We start from the raw sequence: 25967 nt of genomic DNA on the forward strand, positions 1-25967 counted from the left end.
AAAAAAAACTCAAATAGTAGATAATTATACTATTTTATAGAGCCAACGTTTCGCCCCACGTTGCAGGGCTTCGTCAGGGCTAAAAAAGATACAAAGGATCTATACGCCGTGATCAGAGACCAGATTTTTAATTAATTAGTTTTATAAAAAAGAATTATATAAACAATTTTTAATTTTTATTTCCGATGTTTTTGATGGGTGTAAATGAAATAAATGTTTTGAGACTATAATTTGGATAGTTTTTGAATTATTTAGTAAAAAGTAAAGAAAATAATTATAAGCAACCTTGGAAATATACATATACAAGTAGATTATAGTTGATACTAATAGAAGATAAAATATAATATAGTAGAGGTAAGAACAAAAATGAAATAAATAACAGCCATGTTTTTAAAAAAAATTTTTGTTATTTAGTTTGTATATTTCTTACTTCTACAATATTATATCTTATCTTCTATTAGTATCAATTTACTACTATCTACTTAATTTATTGTTATGTATTTTTCCAAGTCTCTTTATTATTATTTTCTTTATATTTTTTGCCTCCGAATTAAGGTTGTTATCTTGTTTTGTTTGTACAGCCCCGATGAAGGTCTGAAATTCAGGTCTAAACGTAGGCACAAATTTAGATTTATCTAAAATCAAAACAATCTTCCAGTAAAACTAATTTTATCCTTTACAGGGTAAAAAATTATGCAATGTTAAGAAATGTGCAATGCTACAAATATTTTTTACATGTATATTTATTCTTTTAGATGTTTAATATTTATTTTTAGTTTGTTTTTTTTTGGAAAGATAATTTTTTCTCCAGGAAATAATTATAAAATAGTTTTGTGTAGATTGGTTGAAAAGTGTCGAAGTTATTTCTAATTTTTTGATTTTTCAAATTAAATCGAAGGCCGATGTAGGGCACAAATTTTAACTTCTGATTCTTTTGAAAATTCGTATTTAAGGGTTTCTTGAGGTGCTAAAAACGATTATCAACTTTGTTTCACTTCTAAAAAATCTTATACACTTTCATAGGTAAGTTGGTCTGAATTTTTTCAATGTTGTACTAATATACTTATATAATAATACTTCTACTTAATTTATTCTGGGACTAGTCCCTTTAAAATAATACAGAAATATAGACAAATGTCTACTGAGGAGCCTCAGAGATACATAAACAAAAATACAGAGTAAATAAATAGTCATTATAAAAAAGAATTATATAAACAATTTTTAATTTTTATTTCCGATGTTTTTGATGGTAAACAAAATATTTTATATTTTTAGAAATGTATTTATTTATAATTCTAATACTTTTTGATCATATTTGAACTTAATTATATTGAAATTGATATCAACTATGCATTAAAATTAGAAAATATTTACATTAGTTATTTATTTACAAAGTTAAAATAATTAAAATTTAATTACAACTGAACTACATATTTATTTATTAATTGTTTATAGCAACTAAATAATTTAAATATTAAAACTAAATTAAAAAAATAAATTATTACCGCCACAACTCACAAAGTGTCAGGGATACAGTATTGTTACTAGACTGACGATCGAGCAAGGAGGTAATTTGGTCAGAATCATGCTCAACCGCTCCAGATTTTTCCCCTGTTGATTTTACCCCACTTTATTAGGCTGGGTGAACCATGGAGGGCTCCCGATTTCTCAGATGATACTTAAATATTATTCTGATAACTAATCGGGTTAGAAAAAAAGATATAGAATATTATTCTTGAATGGTTTTTAATAAATTATAAATGATATAATAATTAAAATCTTTAATATTTGAAAAAAGTAGACTATCGTTTAATCGTTAAAGACGTAAAAAGGAAAAAGACAGTCATTGGTACTAGTGGTATACCTGCTAGCTCCGGGGGTGAGAGAGGTCTAAACAAATTTTTCTAGCCCTTTTGTCGTCTTATTAGATTCCAATTAAATTATTTGTATAATCATAATTTATTTATTTCGCACTGGTACAACATTTGTGCCAGTGACCTATAATGGCTTAATTATGTGATTTTAAACTCATTCAATAAATTAATTAACTATATTTTTTTGTTATACATCAGATAGCTAATTGATTGGTATATTATTGCCCTACTATTGCCGAATAAGAGCACAATATTGAAATAATTTAGACCGAGGAAATTAGGAGAAATATAATAGAGAAAGGTTTAGCTACCCAACAGTTAAAGTGATGTTGGGTTTGAATGAAATTGTGAGGAGCATTTTAATAAAATAGATTTTCATACGTATTTTATCATTTGTTCTTTTCTCTTATTTAATTTTAATATTACTCTTCTCATTCAGCCTTTATCTTCTTATAATATATAAAATATTGATGTCTTTCAACACCATTTATGTATCTTTTATATTAGTTATTTTCTAATCATTCTGTATATCCTTTTAATTATTGGTTGTTATTTTATTTTTTATTCTCAGCCCTGATTAGGGCTTGAAATTCTGGCTGAAATGTTGGTACTAGTAAATAAGTTTTTTGCTTATCTGTGTCCTTCACTGACCGCATTTCCAACCATCTTCTCATTACAAAATCTACTAATTTTAATCTATGGAGTATTAGATGTTCTTGTGTTTAACATGAATATGTTATATTTGTGTTAATGAAATTTGAACAGGTATAATAATTTCTGTTATGTATATGTATATATTACAAACTACTTGTACTTTTTAGTTCGTTAATAAAACGAGTTGAATATGAATCCATAATTTAAAATAATTGTTTTTGCAGGAGGTGGTGATAGAAATGGTAAAAGACCCTGCCCACTGTGTACCAAAGTTATCTCTAACAAATCAAACCTGCTGAAGCATATGCGAATCAGGCACAGCGATGCTTATAACCCAGCATGCTGCATGCTGTGCAACAAGGTTTTCAAGAACAAGTACAGCCTGCGGGCTCACCTCAACATCTACCATAAGGAGTACATCGCTCCGCCACCAGGGGCACAGGGACCACCGCTGGGGGCTCAAGGACCGCCGCAGCCTGTTTCCATGGCATCTGAACATCAGCTCCCTCTGCCACCCCAACCACAATATCTCTCTGGTGTATAACTCTCCCGTCTCGATCTGTCCGCTCACTCATATTGTTAAATCTCATATTTAAAGACTTATATATTTTTATTCCGATACCCAATCTGTGAGGATATTTCTTCTTAAAAGTGGGTTTTGAGACAATTACTTGTGTGTTTTAATTCTGTTTTTTTTTCTTTTAATCCTGACATTGTCAGTTTTATTTATTGTTTGTTTTATCTAGCAGTTAGTGCTCTTAAATCTATACTACTGTAAAAATGGTACATTTAATTTTTTTTTTTTTGTACCTCTACATTTGTTGTATATGTGTCATGATTATTATTATTATTTTTTTTCAATTAAGGTTAGATAACTATTTAAATAATAATAAAAAAAGAACAAAACTGCTTTGTCGGATTTTCTAGAGCTATAAGACTATAAAAACATTTAGGAGTTCGTCATTCTGTCATACTGATCAATATTTATTCTGCCCTCATTGAGTAAAACACAGTATCAGAGTAAATAAGTTGCTTCAATTATATTATTTGATAAAAAAAAATTATTATTTACAGTATTTTTAATTGCCAACTTGCCTAACTATTTTCAAATTTTAAAAACACAGAATACTGTTGTTGTTTTTTACAAATTTATGCTAAATTCAGTTCTGTTTCAATACATTTGCACTATGTAAACTTAATCTATTGATATCTAGATAAGACTGTTCCATTGCTTACTACGCTTACTGCAAAGGATTTTAATTACATTTCAGTGTAAAAATGTGCTAACTGCACTTTTACTTAACACTAGCAAGTTAATGCATTTCTAATTAATAAACCATTTGCTATGACTAGATATATTGAATTTTAAGTAAGTAATTATTGAGTTTAATTAATTAGGGGATTATTAATTGACTTTATGTGATGATTTAGGAAGATGATAAAACAAGGTAGATAAATAGCAGAAAAAACTATTAGGAACCAATGTTTCGCCCCATTTTGCAGGGCTTAAAAAGATTTAATAAAACAAGTATGCATATAAAGCCTGTTGAAAAGATGATGCATTAAAAATTATTTAAAAGAGAAACGTAGTTAAATGAAAAATTATAAATATATATGGATAGAATATAAACTAAAGCAAACTATATTAAAGAGTTATGAAATAATAATATCAATGGCTTACACAACAGTGCTAACTTAACGTTGGAATTAACTTAAGAAAAAATGCAATTAAAGGTTCTTTCTTTCAGGAAAAATACAACTTTTCAATTAATTTTTTTTTACTGTACAGATTTAGATTTTACACTTAAATCTAGTCAGTAAAAATATTAATTGAAGAGTTGTGATTTTACTAAAAGAGAAAACCTTTAATTGTATTTTATGTTAAGTTAGTTTTCCCATACTCAGCACTACTCTAAAGTAATCCTCGATATGTATTGTATTTTAATTGTTCAATATTTATTATTACTTACAAATATTGAACAATTAAAAGAAGGAAAGAGTGGAGGAGTGGTGTAATTATATATTACCACTCTTTACTATCCTTGTTTTTAGTTTATATACTATTCATATGTTTATATATATACATACATACATATTTTACTATATTTCTCTTATATATAAATTTTTTATACATCATTTTTTTACAACTTTCTGTATATATTCTCGTTGTTTTATCATATCTTACTATGTTTGTATCTTGTTCTCATTTAGCCCTGATGCGACCCTGCAAAGTGGGGTAAAATGTCTGTTGTACTAACAAATAGTTTTGTTACCCGAACCATCTTCCTACAATCAAGAATTTAACTAATTGTTTACACAGTTTTAAAATTGAAAACAGGTTTTCCTTATTTCAGTGATTTAAAAATCCCAAATATAACTTCTCTTTTTTAAAGTTACTGTGTTCTTACTGATTAGGGCAGTGTTAAATTAAACATAGCATATGCTTGTCAAGACTTAAATATAAAATTATATTAAGGGACCACTATACGGTTAGTCCGAATGGCAATGTCCAACTGATATGTACGGTTTCCTTAAAAGAAGTCAAATCTGATTGATTCTCTATCCAACTTTCTTTTCAGATTATTTAAATGATATCTATAAAATTACTGATTTACTCTTAAGCAATACTCGTGAAATTTTTATTCTCTATGTTTTTTTTGTTTTTTTCTTTCTTCCTAAAGCTAGAGGGAAGACTCTTGTACTGGAACGGTGGCTGCATTTTCAAGCACTGAACACTCACATGACTTTTTATGTCTTTTTTTGAGGTTGAAACATAATTTATAAATTGAATTGTGTTTTATTTATTTATAGACTTGATAATTGATAAAATCAGAAGTTGCATTTAAAAATTATCTATTTGAACTGTTAGAAGTAAGGATTGTTGTATATATGTTTTTTTTTTTTTTTTTAAATCACGATATGCATAAGTTTTAGTTTGTAGATATTTATATATTAAACCGAATTATTTTCGGTCTAATGTTCATTCATGCTCTTATAGTATATATATTTTTTATATATGTTAGATTTTCATTTATGAAGAGAAAAAAAAAGTACATTCTTTGGATATTAGTGATAAGAGTATGAATGTTTTTGCCAAAGCCTAACATATCACGTGTTTCTTTTATTTTTTAGTTGCAACAGAAAAGATCTCAATATTACATAATATAGTTGCAATATTTTTTTTTTTTATATATATATCATTTTGATTTTTTTAATGTGGGGAAATTTACCAGGACATTGTTGTAATTTTAGAATGCTATTTAGATGATAAAGGTTCAGGCGAAAAAAAAATTTTTTTTATTTAACTTTCCGGAACTATCCCGGTCTACCATAAGTGTGAAGAGTTTCAGTGGTATATTATTTATTAATGACTTCACTTTTTTCAGAAACTTGTGCTCTCCATCCGTTTTTTTTTTATAACTTAACGTTTATAAAATTTATTACGTATAAAGTTTTTGTATTTTGATTAAATTTAAAAATATTTTTTTGTTGTAATGTATTTATTTTTATTGAAATATTTTTCAAATTTTTTTACAGATTTCATAAGCTTTTGTAGTTGGGCGTTTTTATTTATTTCATAATTTTTCATATGTTTTTCAATTATGTCTTTTAGGAAAGCACAATTTAGTAATCAATTGAATATATATCATGAATAACTGTGCTTCTTCAATAAGAAGTTCAATTTTATAAAGTTTTTTGTTTATAGAAACTGAATAGCAAGGGCTTGATTTTTATACAAATAAAGATAAAAACCCTGATATTATTTTAAAAATTATATTGAGGAAAGAGAAAAACTCGAAACACAAAGATTTATGACATTAATTAATAAACTTTTTTACGATGCTTATAAATATGCATTTAAAAACAAATTTAGGAATCTTCTTTTTTTCTTTCTTTAGATTTGTCATTATTTCTTAAAAATCACTTGTTAAAGGATTGATTTTCAGAAATACAAGATCAATTACTTATGCTCTAAATTTTGAACAAGTTCTGTTTTCTGTTATGTACCGAATCAACTCTTGCTATATAATTATCATTATTCAATTTGAGAAATAGTGGAATGATTTATTTCTTCTCTATTATCCCTTTGATCTGTGGAATAGGATGGCATGAACTCTTCAAACTTATAGTTAGGGAAGCACAAGACTTGAGTTGCGTAATTGCAGTGAAAATGAGAAAATATTTTTAATTTTTTTTTTTATTATAAATTAGTAATAACTGATTGATAATTTTGAAATCATTTTGAATTTTTAAAATGTAAATTTTAATGTTTTTATCTCAAAACATTTATTTAGATATAATTACTCCATGAATTGATTTACAAAGCACAATAATTAGCTAAGTGAGGTTAGGCTGTATATGTATTCAATGAATCAATAGTTTTATTATTTAATATATAACTTATGCTCCAATCTACCCACTTTTCATAATTTAAAATAAGTTTTTCAAATTAAATTATTTGCAGAAGAGGCTAAGAAATTTTATAAAGTCGATGCAATAATTTTTAATATTGTAAAAAAAAAAAAAAAAAGAAAATCAATAACAACGAATCAATAATTCTCATATTATATCGATTCAATAATCAAAATAATTTAATTGATATGCACTCATTTTATGTGATTTTTCTTCATTTCGCCATATTGTTTGTATCTCAGGTATTTTATTAATTTGTGGATTATACCTTTATCAAAAGAGTACTGTGCGAAAAAGCCGAGTTAATTTTATGAAATTTTCAGTACAATCGTGTGCCAGTGTATATTTAAAAAGAACTCAATGCCTTTATCGGCTGTCCTTGACTTTCTCACCCAGGTTCATAGATTTATAATTATGAGAGATAGTTGACCGTGGATGATGAATGAGGAGAAGATGGTTGGGGGTGCGGTCAATGAAAAACACAAATAAGTTCGATTAACCTATTTTTAATGTGCCAACGTTTCGGCTAGAGTTTCTAGCCTTCTTCAGGGCTGTTTGCTGGAATATCAAACGCCTAATGTTAACGCCCAAAAATAGGTTAATTGAACTTATTTGTGTTTTTCATTGACCGCACCCCCAACCATCTTCTCCACGTTCATAGATTTAATTTAAGAGCCAAAAAAAAGTTAAAAATCAAAGCCTTTTCAATTTTTGTAATTTGGCTTGATTTAAAAGTGTTGAATTTTTTTTATTTGTGTCTTATCAGTACTTTTTTTTTTGTCTTATACCAGCTTTATATATATATCTTTATTAGTTTTTTTTTTGTTTGATTATTGGAAATGTACTGTTTCCTTTTCAAAGTAGTATTATGTCTCTTTTTTCTTTGAATACTTTGATTTTTTGTTCATTGAAAATCTACTTTTTCCAGTTCAAAGTAATGTTCTTAATTATCACCAAAATATTTAGAGGATCTATACGCCGTGATCAGAGACCAGATTTTTAATTAATTAGTTTTATAAAAAAGAATTTTTCAAAATCATAATTGTATTTAAGTAATCAGTTGTTTATGTTAAGAAAAAAACTAAAATATGGAACAATTTTGTGTTTAAAATTACTATTTTAAAAAACAGTTTTTCACTACTGGAAGGTTTTTCATTTTATTATATTGGGTATTGTATGAAATCAATCCTTTCTATTTATAAATTTATTTCTTTTATTGTATCATATCTACGTTTCAGGACTCTTCTCCTATTATCAAGATCAGTAACTCAATAGTTACTTGTCCATTAATTTATCCATACGTTATATATTTTGTCATTGATTAAAAGTCTTATATCGTTCAATTACTTTAATATAATATTAGCATATAAATAAATTAATGGACTTGTAACTACAGATAAGTGTTTGGAATCTTGATAATGAGAGAATTTTATTATTAGATGTTAAGATTATTATTATTAAAGATATGATATAATAAAAGTATTTGAAGTTTTTTTTCTTTTTATTTTGTTAAAAACATCCATACAAAAAAAAAAAACATAAGTAACTTATAAAAAAAACTTTCCTTATTCTGTGAAAACTATTAGGACCTTAAACAGCAATATTGAAAAATTATCTAAGACATTTAAACATACCAAGTATTTTAAAATTAATAAGAATGAGAATAAATAAACATTCAAAGTCTTAAACTAATAAAAGTTGGTTTTATCTTATTTAAATCCACAAATTCTGACAGTGTTTAAAAAAAAAAAAAAAAAATCAGACAAAATAGATTTGCAGTGATTCTGGTCTCTGGTCACAACAATCTTTTAGTTAAAGATTATACTAAGATTTATTAAAATTCAAAAATTCTTACTTGTGAGTACGAAAAAGCGAACCGAACGAAAGCCAAGGACTGCCTAAGAGGTAGGTTTTGGTTAGAGATTTATCATTATACAATTTTTTAAAGCTATTTTTGTGTATAGATTTGATTTAAGAATGGCTAGAGAATAAAAAGGTGTTTTCGAAGACTTAAGAAAATAGTTAACCTTGGGATTATTTGTGACATTAGTTTTAGTTAGTGTTTTGTTTAGTTTAGTTATTCGGTAGTTGCGGAACGTTTTTAAAGTTCTTTAGCTTAGTGATAAATGATGTTTTGTTGTAAATAAAAATATTCCAAAGATTATTCAAGTATTGTGGAGTTTTTCTTATTTTTTTTTTTTTAATGATCGAGCTCTTTGAGGTGTGTATTATATGTATATTTTTAATTTTTATCTTTGCACATAATTGGATATTGATCGAAATGGTATGCCAATTCAATATTTATTTTAATTTAAAAGAGCTGTGCCTTTTTCTTTTATTTATAAAAAAATATAAAATAAAATAATCAGCCGTAATGAAGTCTCTCTCTTCCATAAAATGTAACCTGATTTTTTGTATTTATTATTACTTGAGCCTTTTTTTATGCTCAGACTAGAGATCTAATTGGCAATATATACGAGAAAAAAAAAATTGTATTTTTAAAATTTATTTTATATTTGGGAAATTGTGTACTTAGCATTTATATTTTTATACAAGGAATAAATAAAATGAATTCTAAATTGTATAGAATTTGATAATCAGTAGTTATTTTTTGATTGAAACAAAATAGAAACAATATTTATGGACCAGAGATTTTTATATTTGTATGTCATTTTTACATTATAAAATATTTTTGAATTTAAATGTATTTTTTTTTTTGGTTTTACCCTATTTCTTATTCCTTGACTTACCTAAGACCTGATACAATTCATCCTTCAAAAAACCAATCCAAAAATGGGATTTTGGTTAAGGATTTTTTCCTTAAATTTGGAAATACTGTTTGTTTCTGATGAAGTTGGTGCCAGTGTGATGCCACCTGGCGGTTGACTTCTTCAACAACTATAACCAAATTTTTAATTTTATTTGTATTAAAGCAGTGAATATTATCCAGGGTGAGTAAAAATATGTGTTTTTGTCCAGAACAATTGTCTTTTTTAAATTATTAATTACTTGTAAGATTATATAGGATATATTAATTATATACTGGGTGTTTCTGGGTCAAGTGTCCTAACTAAAAATATGAATTAAGGATCTCAAAACAAGAAAAAAAAATCTCCATGAACGTAAGTCTGTTAATCCATTGTCCATTAATGCTTTGTTTAGGAGATACTATTCACCTCTAGAGACGAGCTGATCTAGGCTCATCTTCAAGATTTTTGTCCCCAGAATTGAATCCCTGAAAAGCTAAGAAAGTTTTAGTACAAGAACCCAAGAGGAGAAAAAAGGCAGTTATTTCACCCCAATTTTTTATTACTTTAATGAAAACTATGTATAATTATGAGTGAGGTGTAGATAGTTGACCGTAGATTACTGACTGGAGAAGATGGTCAGGGGGGGGGGGTGCTGTCAAAAACATAAATAAACAAAATAATATTTATTTATGCCAATGTGTTTCGACCTGAGCTTCGGTCTTTATCAGGGCTATAGAACAAAAGAAATAGCAGCCATCATTTAGAGAAACATAAAATTGGAAAGAAATAGTATAAAAACAAATTTAGAATTATACAAAATATTGAATTGAATAGTAAATAATAAAAAATTAATAATTGAATAATAAAAAATAATTAAGGTTAAAATAAGGTCGAAATGTCGTCATAAATAAATATTTTTTTGTTTATTTATGTTTTTCTTTGCTGACCGCACCTCTCGACCATCTTCTCTAATCAATGTATAATTACTTATCACAATTGATGAGTCTGCCAAGTATAAGTAGAGGGAATACAAAGTTGTGGCTGTTTCAAAACATTTAAAAAAATGTTTTTTTCATTCCGAGCTCTATATCTTTAAAAATTATCTACAACTCTAAAAAACCTTAGAGAACATCAATTGGAGAAGATGGTCGGAGGGTGCGGTCAGTAAAGAAACAACATAAATAAACAAAAATATTTATTTATGCCGACGTTTCATATCAGTAATCTACGGTCAACTATCTACACCTTACTAAGAGAACATCTAAAGTAGAGTAAATTTGCTAAAACATGAGCCCTAATAGAGATATTTTCGTTTAATAGGTACCAAGATATACAAAAATACAAAAAAAAACCAAGATATACAAAAAATGCATTGAAAAATCAGTTAGTGAATTTATTTTGAGGAATCTTATGTCTAAAAACCATTTGCCATACAAATGTCTATTAGCATTCAAAATGAATTGATTTATGATGAATGGAATATGGTCCGGGTGCAGTAAAAAAAAACTCAAATAGTAGATAATTATACTATTTTATAGAGCCAACGTTTCGCCCCACGTTGCAGGGCTTCGTCAGGGCTAAAAAAGATACAAACACTATAGTTACAAAAAGGAAAAAATAAAAAAACATAAGTGTAAAATAACAGGGGTATAAAATGAAAAGTAAGATATAATAAGAAAAATTAAAGGTTGTATTATATACTATTTACAACCTTTAATTTTTCTTATTATATCTTACTTTTCATTTTATACCCCTGTTAATTTACATTTATCTTTTTTCTTTTTTGTAATTATAGTGTTTGTATCTTTTTTAGCCCTGCAACGTGGGGCAAAACGGCTCAATAAAATAGTATAATTATCTACTATTTGAGTTTTTTTTTACCGCACCCAGACCATATTCCATTCATTTATACACATGGTCAATCAATAATCTTCCACCATCCTGAATTGATTTATAGTTGTTTTGTGTGCAAAATTCATATTCATATGCCAATATCATAAAAACCACTACCCCTACGAAGATATGTGTAATAGACTTTTATATTAGGTTAAATTACCTTTATTTCGAGTGCTGGCAGATATCTGTACATCTATTACTTCCTGAGATATTGTTTTTCATAAATCCAAAAAGTCTGTCCGGACAATGAGAAATTAATTTGTGAATTTATTTTCTCAAATATAAAAATACTACTACGAAGATAAATGTTATGAACTAATTTATAGTACATTTAACTAGCTTTAATTTGAGTGCTAGGAGACACTTATACATCTAATACTTTTTGAGATATTGTTTTTCATAAATTCAAAGTGTCCAAACAATGAGAAATGAATATTTTGTGAATTTATTTTTTCAAATATCATGGAAACTACTGCTACGAAGATAAACATTATAAACTACTGTATAGTACATTACACTATCTTTAATTTAAGTGCTAATAAATATTTGTACATCGAATGGTTTCTGAGATATAGATTTCTCAAAATAAATTCATTAACTACTGATTTTTCAGTACATTTTTATGAAATGTTTCTCTTTCTAAAAAGATATATCTCAGGAACTACTGAGGGCTTTTATTTTAGCAAATTTACTCTACTTTAAATGATATTCTCATAGGTTTTTTAGAGAGTTGAAGGTAGTTTTAAAGATATAGATCTCCGAATGAAAATTTTTTTTTTTAACGTTTTGAAAGTGCCGCCATTTTTTATCTCCCCTATCTATACTTGGGAGACTCATCAATTTTGACTAGTAATTATACAGTTTTCATTAAAGTAATAAAAAATTAGGGTGAAATAACTGCCTTTTTTTTCTCTCCGGCTCTTATTATATTTAATGATGCACCACATTCCCCAGTGGTGCTTCAGATGACCACTTAAGGCAATTATTTTCTTTCAAATTTATGAAATGGGATGAAAGGTTGTTATAAAGGATTAGTCCAAGCAGATGCCCTTCATAGACATTGTTTACTTCAGATTTGAAAAATAATTAAAATGGAGACTTTAATGTTAGCATACCTATATTAGGTCCTGAGATATTGAACTTTTTTTTTAAGTTAAGATTAATTTTAAATGTATATTATGTAAAAATATTTATTAAAAGAAGGGATAGAAATGTCTAAGATCGATCATTTTTCACCAATTAATGTGTTAATTTATTTGTAATCAATGTCTTTTGAAAAATAATGGTGTTTAAAAAATTATTTGTCTGAAAATACTGAACATGAGTTCTTTTCAGACTTCACTTGAAGTTCCTTAAATGCACCATACAATAGTTTATTGTTATTATTTTTATAGGAATAGTAGTTTCATCATATTTGCTATATATTCACTAATTGTAAATCAGAAATATATTCACAAAATGTTGATACTCATTATTGGGAAAATATTGATATTTGAAAAACTGTATCTTGGAAAGTATTGCACGTAAAGAGTTCTGTAAGGGTTGAAATATTAACAGATGTAATCTAACTTAAAAAGGATTAATGCTTTTCATTGTGTGCTAAGTAGTTTTTCAAGATATTGAGCAATGAATAGTGAAAAACAATTATTTTTCTTCAATAAAATAAACTTCTGGTGTTGTTATCCGGAATAATTTAACATCTACATTTCAAGAAAATTTATTGTATTATCTGGGTAAAGATTTTCTAGCAGGAAATAATTCATATTTCTTATATAATGTCAACTCAAAAAACGTAACTATGATTGGAGTGTACAGGAACAAAATATCAAAAATGGAAACTAAATGGGTTAACGTTTTACTTTTGGATATAAGAGATTCAATGAAAAGGGAAAATCTACACATTGTAATTGGGCGTCTAAGCATAAACAAAAATTTAATGCGCTATACTTAGCTCTGGGCGCCATATTCCATCAGCATGATGTTTCCTTACAGTTAAAGATATCATGTACCTCCATACACATCTTGTATACAAAATTTTGTGTAATTAAATCTTTTAACCTTAACTAATTTACGTAGTTAAGCTTACTAGCAATACTTTAGGAGTTATTGGCTATAAACCTATAAATTTACAACAGCCATTTTGAAAACATTGCTAAATTAGGCCTATGCACTTTCAGAGATGGTAAACTTCTTACTATCGTCTTTTGAAAACAGTTTTATGAAATTACTTCAAATCTAATTTGCAATTTTATTGGACAATTATGTCACCTTATTAAATCAATAAATGCATCCAAATTATTCGACATTAGACAATTTTTGTAAAATTTTCAATAATGAATTTAAAAGGTGAGAAATAAATTAACAAATAATTAAAAAACATTTATAAAAATATATTTAAAAATAAATAAACAACATAATAAATTAAAAAGAAACAGACAAAAGAAAAATACTATGTCCATGCATAGTTTGTTAATCTAGTTTTGATCAATTTGAATCGATTCAGATTAAATGAAATACTATAAAAAAAAATTAAAGTTTCACACATTCACCGAAGCAGTTTTTACCCAAGGCACATGATTACATCTAAAATATAAAAACACATAAATAAAAAATATTACAATGACTAAATAAAAACATAATTATAACAGCATATATTAAACTTATAAATCATAATTCTTTTTTAAAATGCATTCTATTTACAAAAAAAGCTTATGAGAATTTATTATATTTTTAACATTAATAAATTATTAAAAAAGAAATTATATACTGTGGCAAGAACTAAACAATTTTCTGTACATAAGGGCGAAATAATATATATACATAAGGAAAATACATAATAAATACATATAATTGCACTGACTGCTATTAGCTGCATTTTTATCTTTCATTTTAATTTTTTACTAACTGAAACTTTTGAATTTGTTTAAACATCACTTTAAGCTATTGAATACAGTACGATACCACGGTGCAATGGTTGCCAACTCATAGCTTTTCCAGCTATATGATATGGCCTGTTAGAGTCGGAAAAAAAGAAAATATAAGAGAAAGGAAAGGAAAAAATAAAACATGAACTTAGATTTTATAATAGCAGTACAATGTATAATTTTAAATATATCACAATGTTCAGTATCACAAAACATTTATTATCAAGTGTACTTTGGCATTTCTGCGTTTTTTTATAATCCTTCATACGGATATTGCAATCTATTTAATGTTTTTTTTTTCTAACTTATATTCTCAGGCTATAGAAACTAAATCAATTACAAGACTAGAAGCAGTTTCATGAATGAGAAAAAAAAGAAACAAATCAGTTTCTTTGTTGATTTTAATTTCTGTTATGTATACTCAAGAACAAAAATATAAATAAATACAGTATAACCTGGTTAAGTGGGCCTTGAATAAGTGAGAAACCACTATTACAAGATTATGGTTATTCTTAGGTTGACGGAACATGTTAATACTACAGCAAAATTAAATATGATCCCGCCAAGTTAGAATCGAAAAAAATTGCACTAAGGAAAACCTGTGAAACTTTGGAAGCCACAATAACTGAAATGTTCCTATAGTTAAATTAATAAACATTTTGAATTCATGCAATTAATCTCTTTTTAATTATTAAAAAAAATTTTTTTTTAAGAAATACCATACCATAATTTTTTTAATTGAACCATATACCATGTCTCCAATTTCTGAAAAATAAAAATGAAATTGGACATACAGGATTCTAAAATAGGATAAATCCCTCAATTTTTAAGATTTTAAAATTAATTTTTTGGGTTATTTCGATTATTTTTTAATGACTATAAATGAGAATATTAAAAAGTAGGTGTTATCTGCGCACTCCACATTTTCGCTGGATTTCAAAATAAAAAGCAATAGTAGTCAATGAAACCATAAGCTACTCGTTGATATTAGCTTGGACTGTAATAGTAACTTGTCAGAGATAGAGGATTATTCTTTTGAAAAAACGAAAAGGTTCACATATCTTTGCTCAGAATTGAATGATAAAAGCAAATAAATAAATGCATTAAATAGAAGAGTAATGGCAGCCAATCGAGCATATTTTGCAAATTTGAGATTTGTTAGTATTGTTTAAAAATATGAAGATACAATTACATAAAATCTAAGTAAGACCAGTTTAAACTTATGGGATAGACATGGACTCTGACTTAGAAAATCTATAACCCTACCCCTGACACCAATATCAGTACATGGAGACCTCGAACAAATGACGAATTAAATTCCTTATATGAGGATGGAAATATGGTCCAATTTATTAAGACACAGCACAGAATGCTGGGAAAATTTTTGCGTGGTACTGTAATTGGTAAAAGAAGAGTGAGGAGACATCCACGAAGACGCTGGCTACAAGATCTTGAGGAGGACCTAAAATTTTTAGTAGTTATAAGATGGAAAGAAATGTAATGGATAGAGATTAGTGGAGCAATATTGTAAAGGAAGCCAAGGTCAACCACCTAATTAGAAAAATCAGATTGACTGAGATTGTCAAGTGAGAAATAAGTGACCATTGGCTATTTTTATCAAACGTTTTTGTCCTTGAGTTTATAACAGAATAAATTATTACAATGAGAGAACTATCAAATATAAAATGAGACAAGAGTCCACAAATGAATCTAACTGATAAGCTTTGAATAATTTTAACGAAACAGCCAAATCCACTTAACTTAACAATTATCTATTATCACACTGAATCGACAATCCACAATAGCCACCATACAATATCAACACGAAACTACAATCGGCTGGAACAACTTACAACTAACAATAATAGTAATATAAATATCAAAGCTGAAACTTAAACAAAATATACATAGACATTTTTTTCTTACAACTTATTTCACAAATACCAAATACAAAAAATTATACAATTAAAATCGTTCTGATTATTAATTTAAAAATAATATATACAAACGCATCAGAACAAAAATGATTTTAGACAAGACATTGGCTACAATTCAGAAATAAAATCTCAAGTTGGTGATGATGTATTGCTAAGTTATAGTTAAATCTGTGAATGTGACCTAAAGTACGAGTTTTTCCTCATTATTTCGATAAAACAAAATATTAATTTTAATAATAATATTTTTGTAAAATTATAATTCCATAACTCAATTTCATTAGGCTTACTTAAATGTTATAAATTAAATCTTCAAACCCTCAAATATGAACAAACAACTGGATAAAAATATATATTACTTCATATGGTATATTGTATTGTATTATATCATATTGTAATAATGCACTGATAGTACCATATTGATCAGTTAGCCTATACTGAAATCGTTATTTAATTTACCAAATTATTAATATGAAACAATAATGCTACAATTATATAAATAGTACCTGATCCCGAATTGGATTATAATTGTATAAAATGATTTTATCTTTCAGTCAAATTGCAATTATTCAATGATCTAAATGTCTAAGGCACAAGGTTGGAGGAATTGCTTCTTTATTATTTTTTTTAATATTAAATATAAAATTGGAAGCAAACAAAAAGTAAAATGTTCGATATTCTACACTAAAAAATATTAATGTTTATCATCATTTGAACAGAAACTCGTGGAGAATTTTATTGTTTCAGATTTTTAATAGTTTAAAAATAAACCAGTTTTGACAAAGTATAAGTTTTTAATAATTTATTAATAAACCCATCCATGACATAACAGTAAAACTTTACTATAATGCTCCTGTAGCAACACCACTGCCTTCCCAAGTATCAAGCAACCACCGCCTCCTCTAAATACAAATATCTAATAAATTAAAATACGTTTTTAACAAAACCAAAAACAGCATAAATGTATGTGTTGTAAACATTATATTTATATTCTAAGTTTTTGTTCTTTAGGCATTATAAATTTAAATTTTTTCTTTTAAATATAGATCATATAATAATGAAACAAATTAACAGAATTTTTAAACTTCAATTTTAATTTTTGATCTTTAACTACTCTATTTTATTCTATTTAAAATTAAAATTGCTAAAAATTGATTATTTTTTTATATAATTAAAATTTATTTAAAAAAGAAAATTATGAGAAAAAATTACAAAAATTTAAATTGGAAGGTTAGTTGACTGTATGAAGTAGATTATAGGAAGATACTCCAGTTGGCTGTCAATAAAGGTATCAAACTATTTTATTTAAAATTTTTTACAATTTCAATTACTATTTTCTTAAAATACAAAAATTTATATTTTATAATTTGATAGATAGAAATGCAAAGACAATTCTTCTAAAAAAAAATTTATAATAAAATTTTGATAATTTATATTTTAAGAAATATAAATTATCAATAATAATGTTTAATAAACCAATTATTGATAATTTATATTTTAAGAAATATAAATTATCAATAATAATGTTTAATAAACCAATTATTGATAATTTATATTTTAAGTAGTTACTTTCAGTTTCGGGTTTATAGTAATTTATTTAATTAAGGGTTCTATAAATCCAATCGGAACCAAAGAGATTTTGCCACTTCTTTAACATTATGAACCATTCTTTGGAAGTCACAGACTTTACCATCTCTATTTCACTTAATTAATGCTCATAGATAATGGAAAGAGCTAGAAAATGAATAAGATAAGAACGAAATGGAATCAGTGAAAACAATTCACGTTTCACACATTTTTTCGTGTTCTTCCAAAGTGCATGATAGAACAAAAATAATTTATGTTGTCTTAAGCATAAAAGGTAATTACTTAAACTTAGGAAAACAGTGTAGATTTAAGTTTTTGGACCCCAGAAAAGCGTTTGTTATAAACAAAGTTTAAATGTCAGTCTCTCAGAGTGAACTTATTAATAAAAAAAAAAAAAAAAGGAGGAATAAATGAGAAACTATACTTTATCAACTAATTGAATTCCTCATAATAATACTAAAATAATATCCGGTAATAATATAATTTTTTTCGAATCGATAAAATGTTTGATAAAAGAAAACCTTCTAAAATATGATATGTATATTAAAAATTTATTTTAAAAGAAAAAAAAAAGTGTTTCATATTAAAATATTTTGAGCAATTAATTACAATAAAAATACAAAAGCGTGTAAACATACAACTACTATATTTTTTAAAAGATTAATTAATTAATTTGAAAGATTATATTTATTAACACGATTTAGGAGTTGGTGTTGAATTAAATGAAACACTGATAGGCAATTGATCGACCTGACTTTAGTTTCGAAACCATCCAAAAATATCTCAATTATTAATTTTTTATTATTTAATAGTTCAATTCTATTTCTTTGAACAAAAATTTCTTCTAATGAAAAATCTACAGCAATCATATATTTTTTCCTTAAAACTTATTGTAAAATTTTCACAATAAGAACCTACTAATACGAGAAGTCTATACAAGAGATTTAAATTATAATTTCACCATCGAGGCGAGATAAAAAATAAATTAGTAAAATAATTACTAATAAATAATAAACTAATAGTATCATAAGCCATTATTACAAAGAAACCCATAAAAAGTTACTTTAATGGCAAAATTATGGCAGCGTACAAGACTATATCAAAATTATTGTTCTTATCATAGGTTCTTTCAACCTACATAATTTAAACTTAAATATAAATAATAATAGTATATATGAGTATTAAGTTTGTACAAGGCACCAGCTATGATTCAATAATATAGTATCTTTCGCTATTTCTAAACTTTCCTTAAAAAAAAAAAAAAAAAAAATAGTAAATAAATAAAATAAAAACAATGAAAGGTGTCTACAGCAAGACAGTTGCTGCAGTGTCGTCAGTTGTGGTGAGAGTCAACATTACGACGCTGGTGGTGGTGCCTCGCCGAGACCAGCAGCGATGAAGTGTCCAACGTGTAAGTCCCGGGTTCGAAGACTGGAGGGTACTCCAAGCCGGGATAGTCCATCTGTTGTTGGTGGTTTGTCGGATCTTCATGAATCTACGAAATAAGCACAAGGTATAATATATAGAATAACCTTTAATAGTAATGTACATTGCTATAGTGAAATCATGTTTTGTTTCAATGTTATGGATTTTGAAACATGCATAATATTTCATTTGATGTTTGGAGAAGCTAGAGTGGGTTAATCCATTTTTTTTTTCATTTATTTTTTGTTGTCTGTACAATTTTGCTTCCTATTTAAGGTGGTCCACTCTCAGCCCCTCAGAACATAGTAAATCCAATCTAATTTTATAATATTAAATAAATCTAAGTTTTAATTGAGGCCTCCAGTCTAAAATAGAAATGAAAAATTACTAAACTCGATTTTTTCAGATTCATATGTTCAAATCTTAAGAGCTTCATCCATTAATGTTAAAGTTAAATATGTCATGTCAAACCATGTGTGTCTAGTATAAGGAGTCGTTTCTGCTGTATAAGTTATTGATGCAAAAAATCAATGAAAAAAGGTAAACTATTTTTTCCTGAATATTTGAAAGTTGTTATTTGGAGGTTTGTTTAAACACTATTGGTTATATGGAAATTAATTTTCCATTGAATGATATGGCTAGTTATAGAGGATTTCAAATAAAGTCATATGAATAACGAGGTTTGAGACTGTATTATCAAAGAGCAACATCATCTACTAGAGAATAATAGGGGTATTCATGATGTTGAGTTACATGTTAAATGTTTTACCATGTTAAATGTTATAACTATAAGATTGTGAGCAGCCCTATTTGAAGTCTAAACGTTAAATGCATAAGAGCCCCTAGCGGATTTTCTCAGCAACTTGTTGTATAAGCCTTTATGTTTATAACCTTCCTTCCAGACCCTCATGTTATTGTTTACTTCAGTTTTGATTTAAGTAATTAATTACAACAGGCCTAGAGTGAGTGAAAAGTGAAATTTGTGTGAAAGTTTAGTTTATGAAATGAAATGAAAAAATAACTTTATTCTGGGACATATGTCCCCTAAGAATAATTACATGGTTCATATGGTGAGATTTTTATCTGGTGAGCGTTTACAAATTTTCAGATAGTAGAATGAAATTACATTGTTTTTTTTACTGTTTTTTTTCCTCAAATGTATCATTAAAATTATCCATTCTGGTTATATAACAGGGATATGAATACCACAAACACACGAAAGAACTGAGCTGTCGCAACAACAAAAATGGCGGCGATCTCAACTGGTCTATTGTGTGACGTCATTCTCCATTTAACAGACCAAGTAACAGACTCTCAGCCATGTTAAATGTTATTTAGTTTTACCACGGTAAAAGAAGGCAACTTTTTTTCGATTTAACATGAGTTTTTCCATTTAACACGCTTTAACATGTTAAACCAAATATCATGAATACCCCTATTGAAAGCCATCAACAAAAGGTCTAGCATGAGATGTATTATTGATTGGTAGCTTGCACTACCTGGTAATATCAATGTTAAACCATTTTGGTCTGCATCGACTTTTAAGGGTTGGCAACGGTCAAGGAAGAAAGCTCTCTCTTGGTTTGGACCATCCTTTGTTTATTGTCAGTAACATTTTTGTAATAAAACATGAATGATTGGTATGATCATAAAATTGGTTAGTTAGCTCAACCTAGGATTAAACAGATTTGTTAAAATAGCCATTAATTCATTTAAGTGTAATTGTGTTCTGATTATCTAGAGAACCAATCTTGAGATTAGAAATTCTCACATCTAGTTAATATTTAATTTATCGATTTAAACCTTATCATCAAATCTATATTTTAGATCTAAGAATAATAAAAACTGTTAAAATTCCTTATAATTATTTTTAATAAAACATTTACAATTTATTTCATACATAAGTAAAAGTAAAAATTAATCTCAATAATAAAATTAACAACCATCATAAAGTTGTTCATAACAAATATATTACTTTATTTAAAGTAAAAAAAAAAAATTGTACTTACCCTTTGTGATCTGAACTGCTGCGGGTGCTCTGATTGGCGGCATTGGTTATTAAAATAAGAATTAGGAGGATCTAGAGTAAAAAATAATAATAATGAATAAATAAAACACAAAAAAGTTAAATTATTATAGTTACATTAATATGAAAACAAGACTCAATAATATTTAAATTAAATAATGAATCAAAAATTAAGTACAATAATTTTAAAATATGAAGATGGTCAGGGAGTGCAGTCAAAAAGGAACAAAAAATAGTTTAAACTATTTATTTGCTGACATTTCGGCCCACTTTGTAGGGCTTCATCAGAGCTAAAAAAGATATAGTATATATGTATATATAGTTGACTGTAAAAATTGATATATAATAAGATGGTCAGGGTTGCGGTCAAAAGAGAAACAAAAATAGTTTACAACTATTTATTTTCCGACATTTCGCCCCACTTTGCAGGGCTATAAGGATACAAAAAAAAAAAAGAAAACTGAGAATATTGTTGTATATATTTGTTGGGCCCTGATGAAGCCCTGCAAAGTGGGGCGAAACGTCGGAAAATAAATAGTTGTAAACTATTTTTGTTTCTCTTTTGACCGCAACCCTGACAATCTTTTTATATATAACAAAGATATAAAACAATATAACCAATATATACCGTCAAAATATTTAAATTGATATGTTGTTTTGTATCTTTTTAACCCTAGAAAGTAGGCCGAAATGTCAGTAAATAAATAGTTGTTTACTAATTTTTTGTTCCTTTTTGACCGCACCCTCTAACCATCTCTTTCATATTTTGAAAAATACGGTCAATCATTTATATACAGAATAATTTTATATTTCTTTAGAAAAAAAAAAAAAAACCTCCATTTTGCCATTATACAATCAGAAGAATTATAAACATATTGTGTTAAAATTGTTTAACAAAGATTTCTCATAATAAAGTAATTTATTGAAAAGAATAATAAGTCTCTCAAAATCCCATAGGAGGCCCAATGGAAATATACTTGCATTATCTGATTTTCAATTTTATGGAATTCTTTGTAGACAGTGTCGAATTGCGTGAACTGCCCCTTGTAAATACTTGTATTACTATATATAATTTACTTATCGGATCAATTTTAATAGATGTATCGGCAATATTTTAATTGATGTCAATAGATCCATCATTATCGGAAGATTGTTGATTGACTGTGTGTAATAATAAAAGAAAAAATTCAAATTGTAATAAAACTATTTAATGTGAGCTAAAGTATCACCCCAGGTTGCAGGGCTTTATCTATCAGGGCTAAAAAAGATAGTAACACTATAATAAGTTAAGAAAGTTAGAAAAAAGATAAAAAGGTGTGTGTAGTTGGTTATGATTTAAAGTAATGGAAAATTTATATAAAAATGAACAAATTAAATTTAAGAAAATATTATTTAGTGTGTATCGTATTTTTATATTTCTTCTTGTATCTTTCTTCTCTTTTTTTATTTGTTATAATTTCTGTCATTAATTGTCTAATACCTTTCTGTAATTCTTATTTAATTTGACATTTCACTGTATATCTTTAATTTTGTTTAATTTACTTTGTTCATTCTTATATAAATTTTCACATATTTTAAATCATAATTCTGTACTGATAAGTACGTATTCTTGATTTTTCAGAAGACGAAAAATAAAATAAAAAAAAATTCTGTATGAAAACCATTCAATGCAGTTTTAACCAGGATATTATCATAATATATAACTTAAATCCATTATAATTGAAGGAGAATTTGGTTGGTTATGATTTAAAATAATTGAAAATTTATATAAAAACGAACAAATTAAATTTAAGAAAATATTATTTAGTGTGTACCGTATTTTTATATTTGTTATAATTTCTGTCATTAATTGTCTAATACCTTTCTGCAATTCTTATTTAATTTGACGTTTCACTGTACATCTTTTATTTTGTTTAATTTACTTTGTTCATTCTTATATAAATTTTCACATATTTTAAATCATAATTCTGTACTGATAAGTATAAAGGATTCAAGGACAAATTCTTGATTTTTCAGGAGACGAAAAATAAAATAAAAAAAATTCTGTATAAAAACCATTCAATGCAGTTTTAACCAGGATATTATCATAATATACAACTTAAATCCATTATAATTGATAGAGAATTTTTTTCTAAGTCGGAGTATGATATTTTTTGGACTTAAATCCTTTATAATTATCAGTTCAGAATAAGCCACTCCTTTGTTCAATTTTATTTCACATTATCTTTTTTCTTACATTGTCATCTTATTTTATTGTTTGTATCTTTTTTAGCCACGATGAAATCCTGCAACATGGGGCGAAACGTTGGCTCACAATAAATATTTGTATTACTATTTGAGTTTTTTCTTTGACTGCACTCAGACCATCTTCATTTTATTCATTATTATCATTTGTAGTATTCAAAACCTCTGTTATATTATCTTTACCTTGATTGTTATTTGGGGATTTTTTTATTTTTTATTATCCATTCCATAACTGGAGTTTAGTTTTAGCAAGGACCCCTTTGTTACAAGTTTCCTGATGAAGACCTGAAACTTAGGTCGAAACGTTGGCATAAATAAATACTTTTTTGTTTATTTATGTTCTTTTTGCTGACCACACCCCCAACCATCTTCTCCAATTATTAATCTACGATCAACTATCTACACCTCAATTTTGATACAGTTCTGCCTCAGATTAAATTATTATTTTCAACTCATAAATGTGGTCAAGTAGAAATTGAAACTAGTAAAAACAGAAATAAATTGTATTTTGTAGTAAGATAGTCGGAGTGGTGATCAATAAAGGTATCAAAATAGTAAAAGAAACCTATTTATTGTTAACCAACATTTTTCCACACTTTGCACGGCTTCGTCAGAGATGTCAGATTGAAATAAAGATGGCAACTTTTCTTCAATCTAACAGCCCTGACAAGTGGGGTGATATTTCGGTTAACAATAATTAGTTTTCTTTTACTATTTTGATACCTTTATTGACCGCCACCTGGACTAAATTCCTACAATCTACTTCATACAGTCAACTATCTTCTTTCAATAGAAATAAATTGTAATTAGGATTTAATATAATTTACACAACTTTGTACCTCTATTCGATTTTGAATATTATTTTATTTTCTAAATTAATTTTAATAAATAATTTCTCCCCCTTATTAGGTATATTATCATCTAATGTTTGACTATTTTTGGTATTTTCTTTAATTTGCTAATATTATCTTTACATTAATATTATTTTCAAATGTAATGTATTATTTAACCGCCAACCCCCACCACTTCTCTCTTCTGTTTATCTTGTGTTCTTGCTTGCAATCTATAAGGTAGGTCTCCTATCTTGTTCATTATTTTCCTTTATTCTTGATTTTACTCTTATTTCCTTTCTTCATCTTTTAATGAGTACTGTATTTTAATATTTCTTTTTATTTCCATATTCATTAATTGTCTAAAACTTTTTGTTATTTTTATTTAATTTTACGTTTCACTGTACATCTTTTTATTTTCTTTAATATACATTGTTCATTTTTATAGAAATAATTGTAATTCGCCACACTTTAGTTAAATTTTACTTTTATTAATTTGCTAAATTTGTTACCTCATTTAAGTGTATCTTTTTTAGCCCTGATAAAGCCCAGCAATGTGGGACGAAACATAGACTCAAATTAAACAGTTTTATTTCTATTTGTATTTTTTTCTTTGACCGTACCTGGACCATATTCCTTTTTGGAATAAATTGTAGGAAGATGGTTTCGGTGGCAGTCAAGAAAGGTAGAAGAATATCAGAAAAACTATTTATTAGTAACCCATGTTACCAATACATGGTTTTCCTGATATTTTTATCATTTTCTTGCCCATCTTCCTTTCTAATGAATTAAGGTCAAAAATTACTTTAAAAATGGGCATATTTACTCGAAGATAACCTATTTTATTCTCCTGATTACAGGTTCCTGAAACCTATCATGATACCTTGACCATGGTTGGCTACATATTTTTGTCCAGCCATGGTGGTTTGGGAACACGTATGGAAAGGGAGGTAACTTTTCTAGCTTGTATTTAGAGTGGTGGGTAGAGCTCCCCTTTCTACCATTTACAATCATTCTGGGATCAGCCTTTAAAGATTTTTATATTTCATAATTTTTTTTTTTTTATTATCAAATTTATTTACTTATGTACAGGGTAATCTTGGCAATCTAAACTCCCGTACATCGAACACTCCAGTAATCCAAACTAGCGTTCAATAAAAAAAAGAAATTAGAAATTCAGCAGGTAATGACATTTTTGTTTTCAAATAAAAGTTCACAGGGTAAAGGACATTTTTAACTTCCCAATTTATAGGCAAGTTATTGTAATCACCGTGAAAATTTTATTCAGTTTCGATATCGGGTAATCTAATTCCTATGAATGTGTTCATAATAAATTTTGTTAGAATCAGAAATACATAATATCTATTGTATAAATCATTTGATTATGTTAAACTAATTTAATTTAGTGAC

General features: G+C 26.8%; 2 protein-coding genes across 4 annotated transcripts in view; one reads left to right on the top strand and one right to left on the bottom strand.

Annotated features, from left to right (window-relative positions):
* The window catches only part of LOC106682591 (protein bric-a-brac 2), a 59137-nt gene extending 51085 nt beyond the window's left edge, over positions 1 to 8052 (top strand). For both annotated transcript variants that reach the window (XM_014423531.2, XM_014423532.2), the window contains exon 6: positions 2753 to 8052. In XM_014423531.2, coding sequence (XP_014279017.1) covers positions 2753 to 3072 — 320 coding nt within the window. In that variant the 3' untranslated portion in view covers positions 3073 to 8052. The remainder of the gene's footprint in view (positions 1 to 2752) is intronic.
* Positions 8053 to 17988: 9936 nt separating this feature from the next.
* The window catches only part of cnk (connector enhancer of ksr), a 40173-nt gene continuing 32194 nt past the window's right edge, over positions 17989 to 25967 (bottom strand). Inside the window, exons 17-18 of one of the 2 annotated variants that reach the window (XM_014423525.2) lie at positions 21467 to 21537; positions 17989 to 19527 (exon numbers count right to left, since the gene is read on the bottom strand). In XM_014423525.2, the coding sequence (XP_014279011.1) occupies positions 19366 to 19527; positions 21467 to 21537 (233 nt within the window). In that variant the 3' untranslated portion in view covers positions 17989 to 19365. The remainder of the gene's footprint in view (positions 19528 to 21466; positions 21538 to 25967) is intronic. The other variant, XR_001343449.2, reaches the window with a different exon arrangement.

The sequence above is a fragment of the Halyomorpha halys genome, unplaced genomic scaffold (assembly GCF_000696795.3).
Source record: "Halyomorpha halys isolate HHAL.00 unplaced genomic scaffold, Hhal_1.1 Scaffold426.1, whole genome shotgun sequence".
Lineage (NCBI taxonomy): Eukaryota > Metazoa > Arthropoda > Insecta > Hemiptera > Pentatomidae > Halyomorpha > Halyomorpha halys.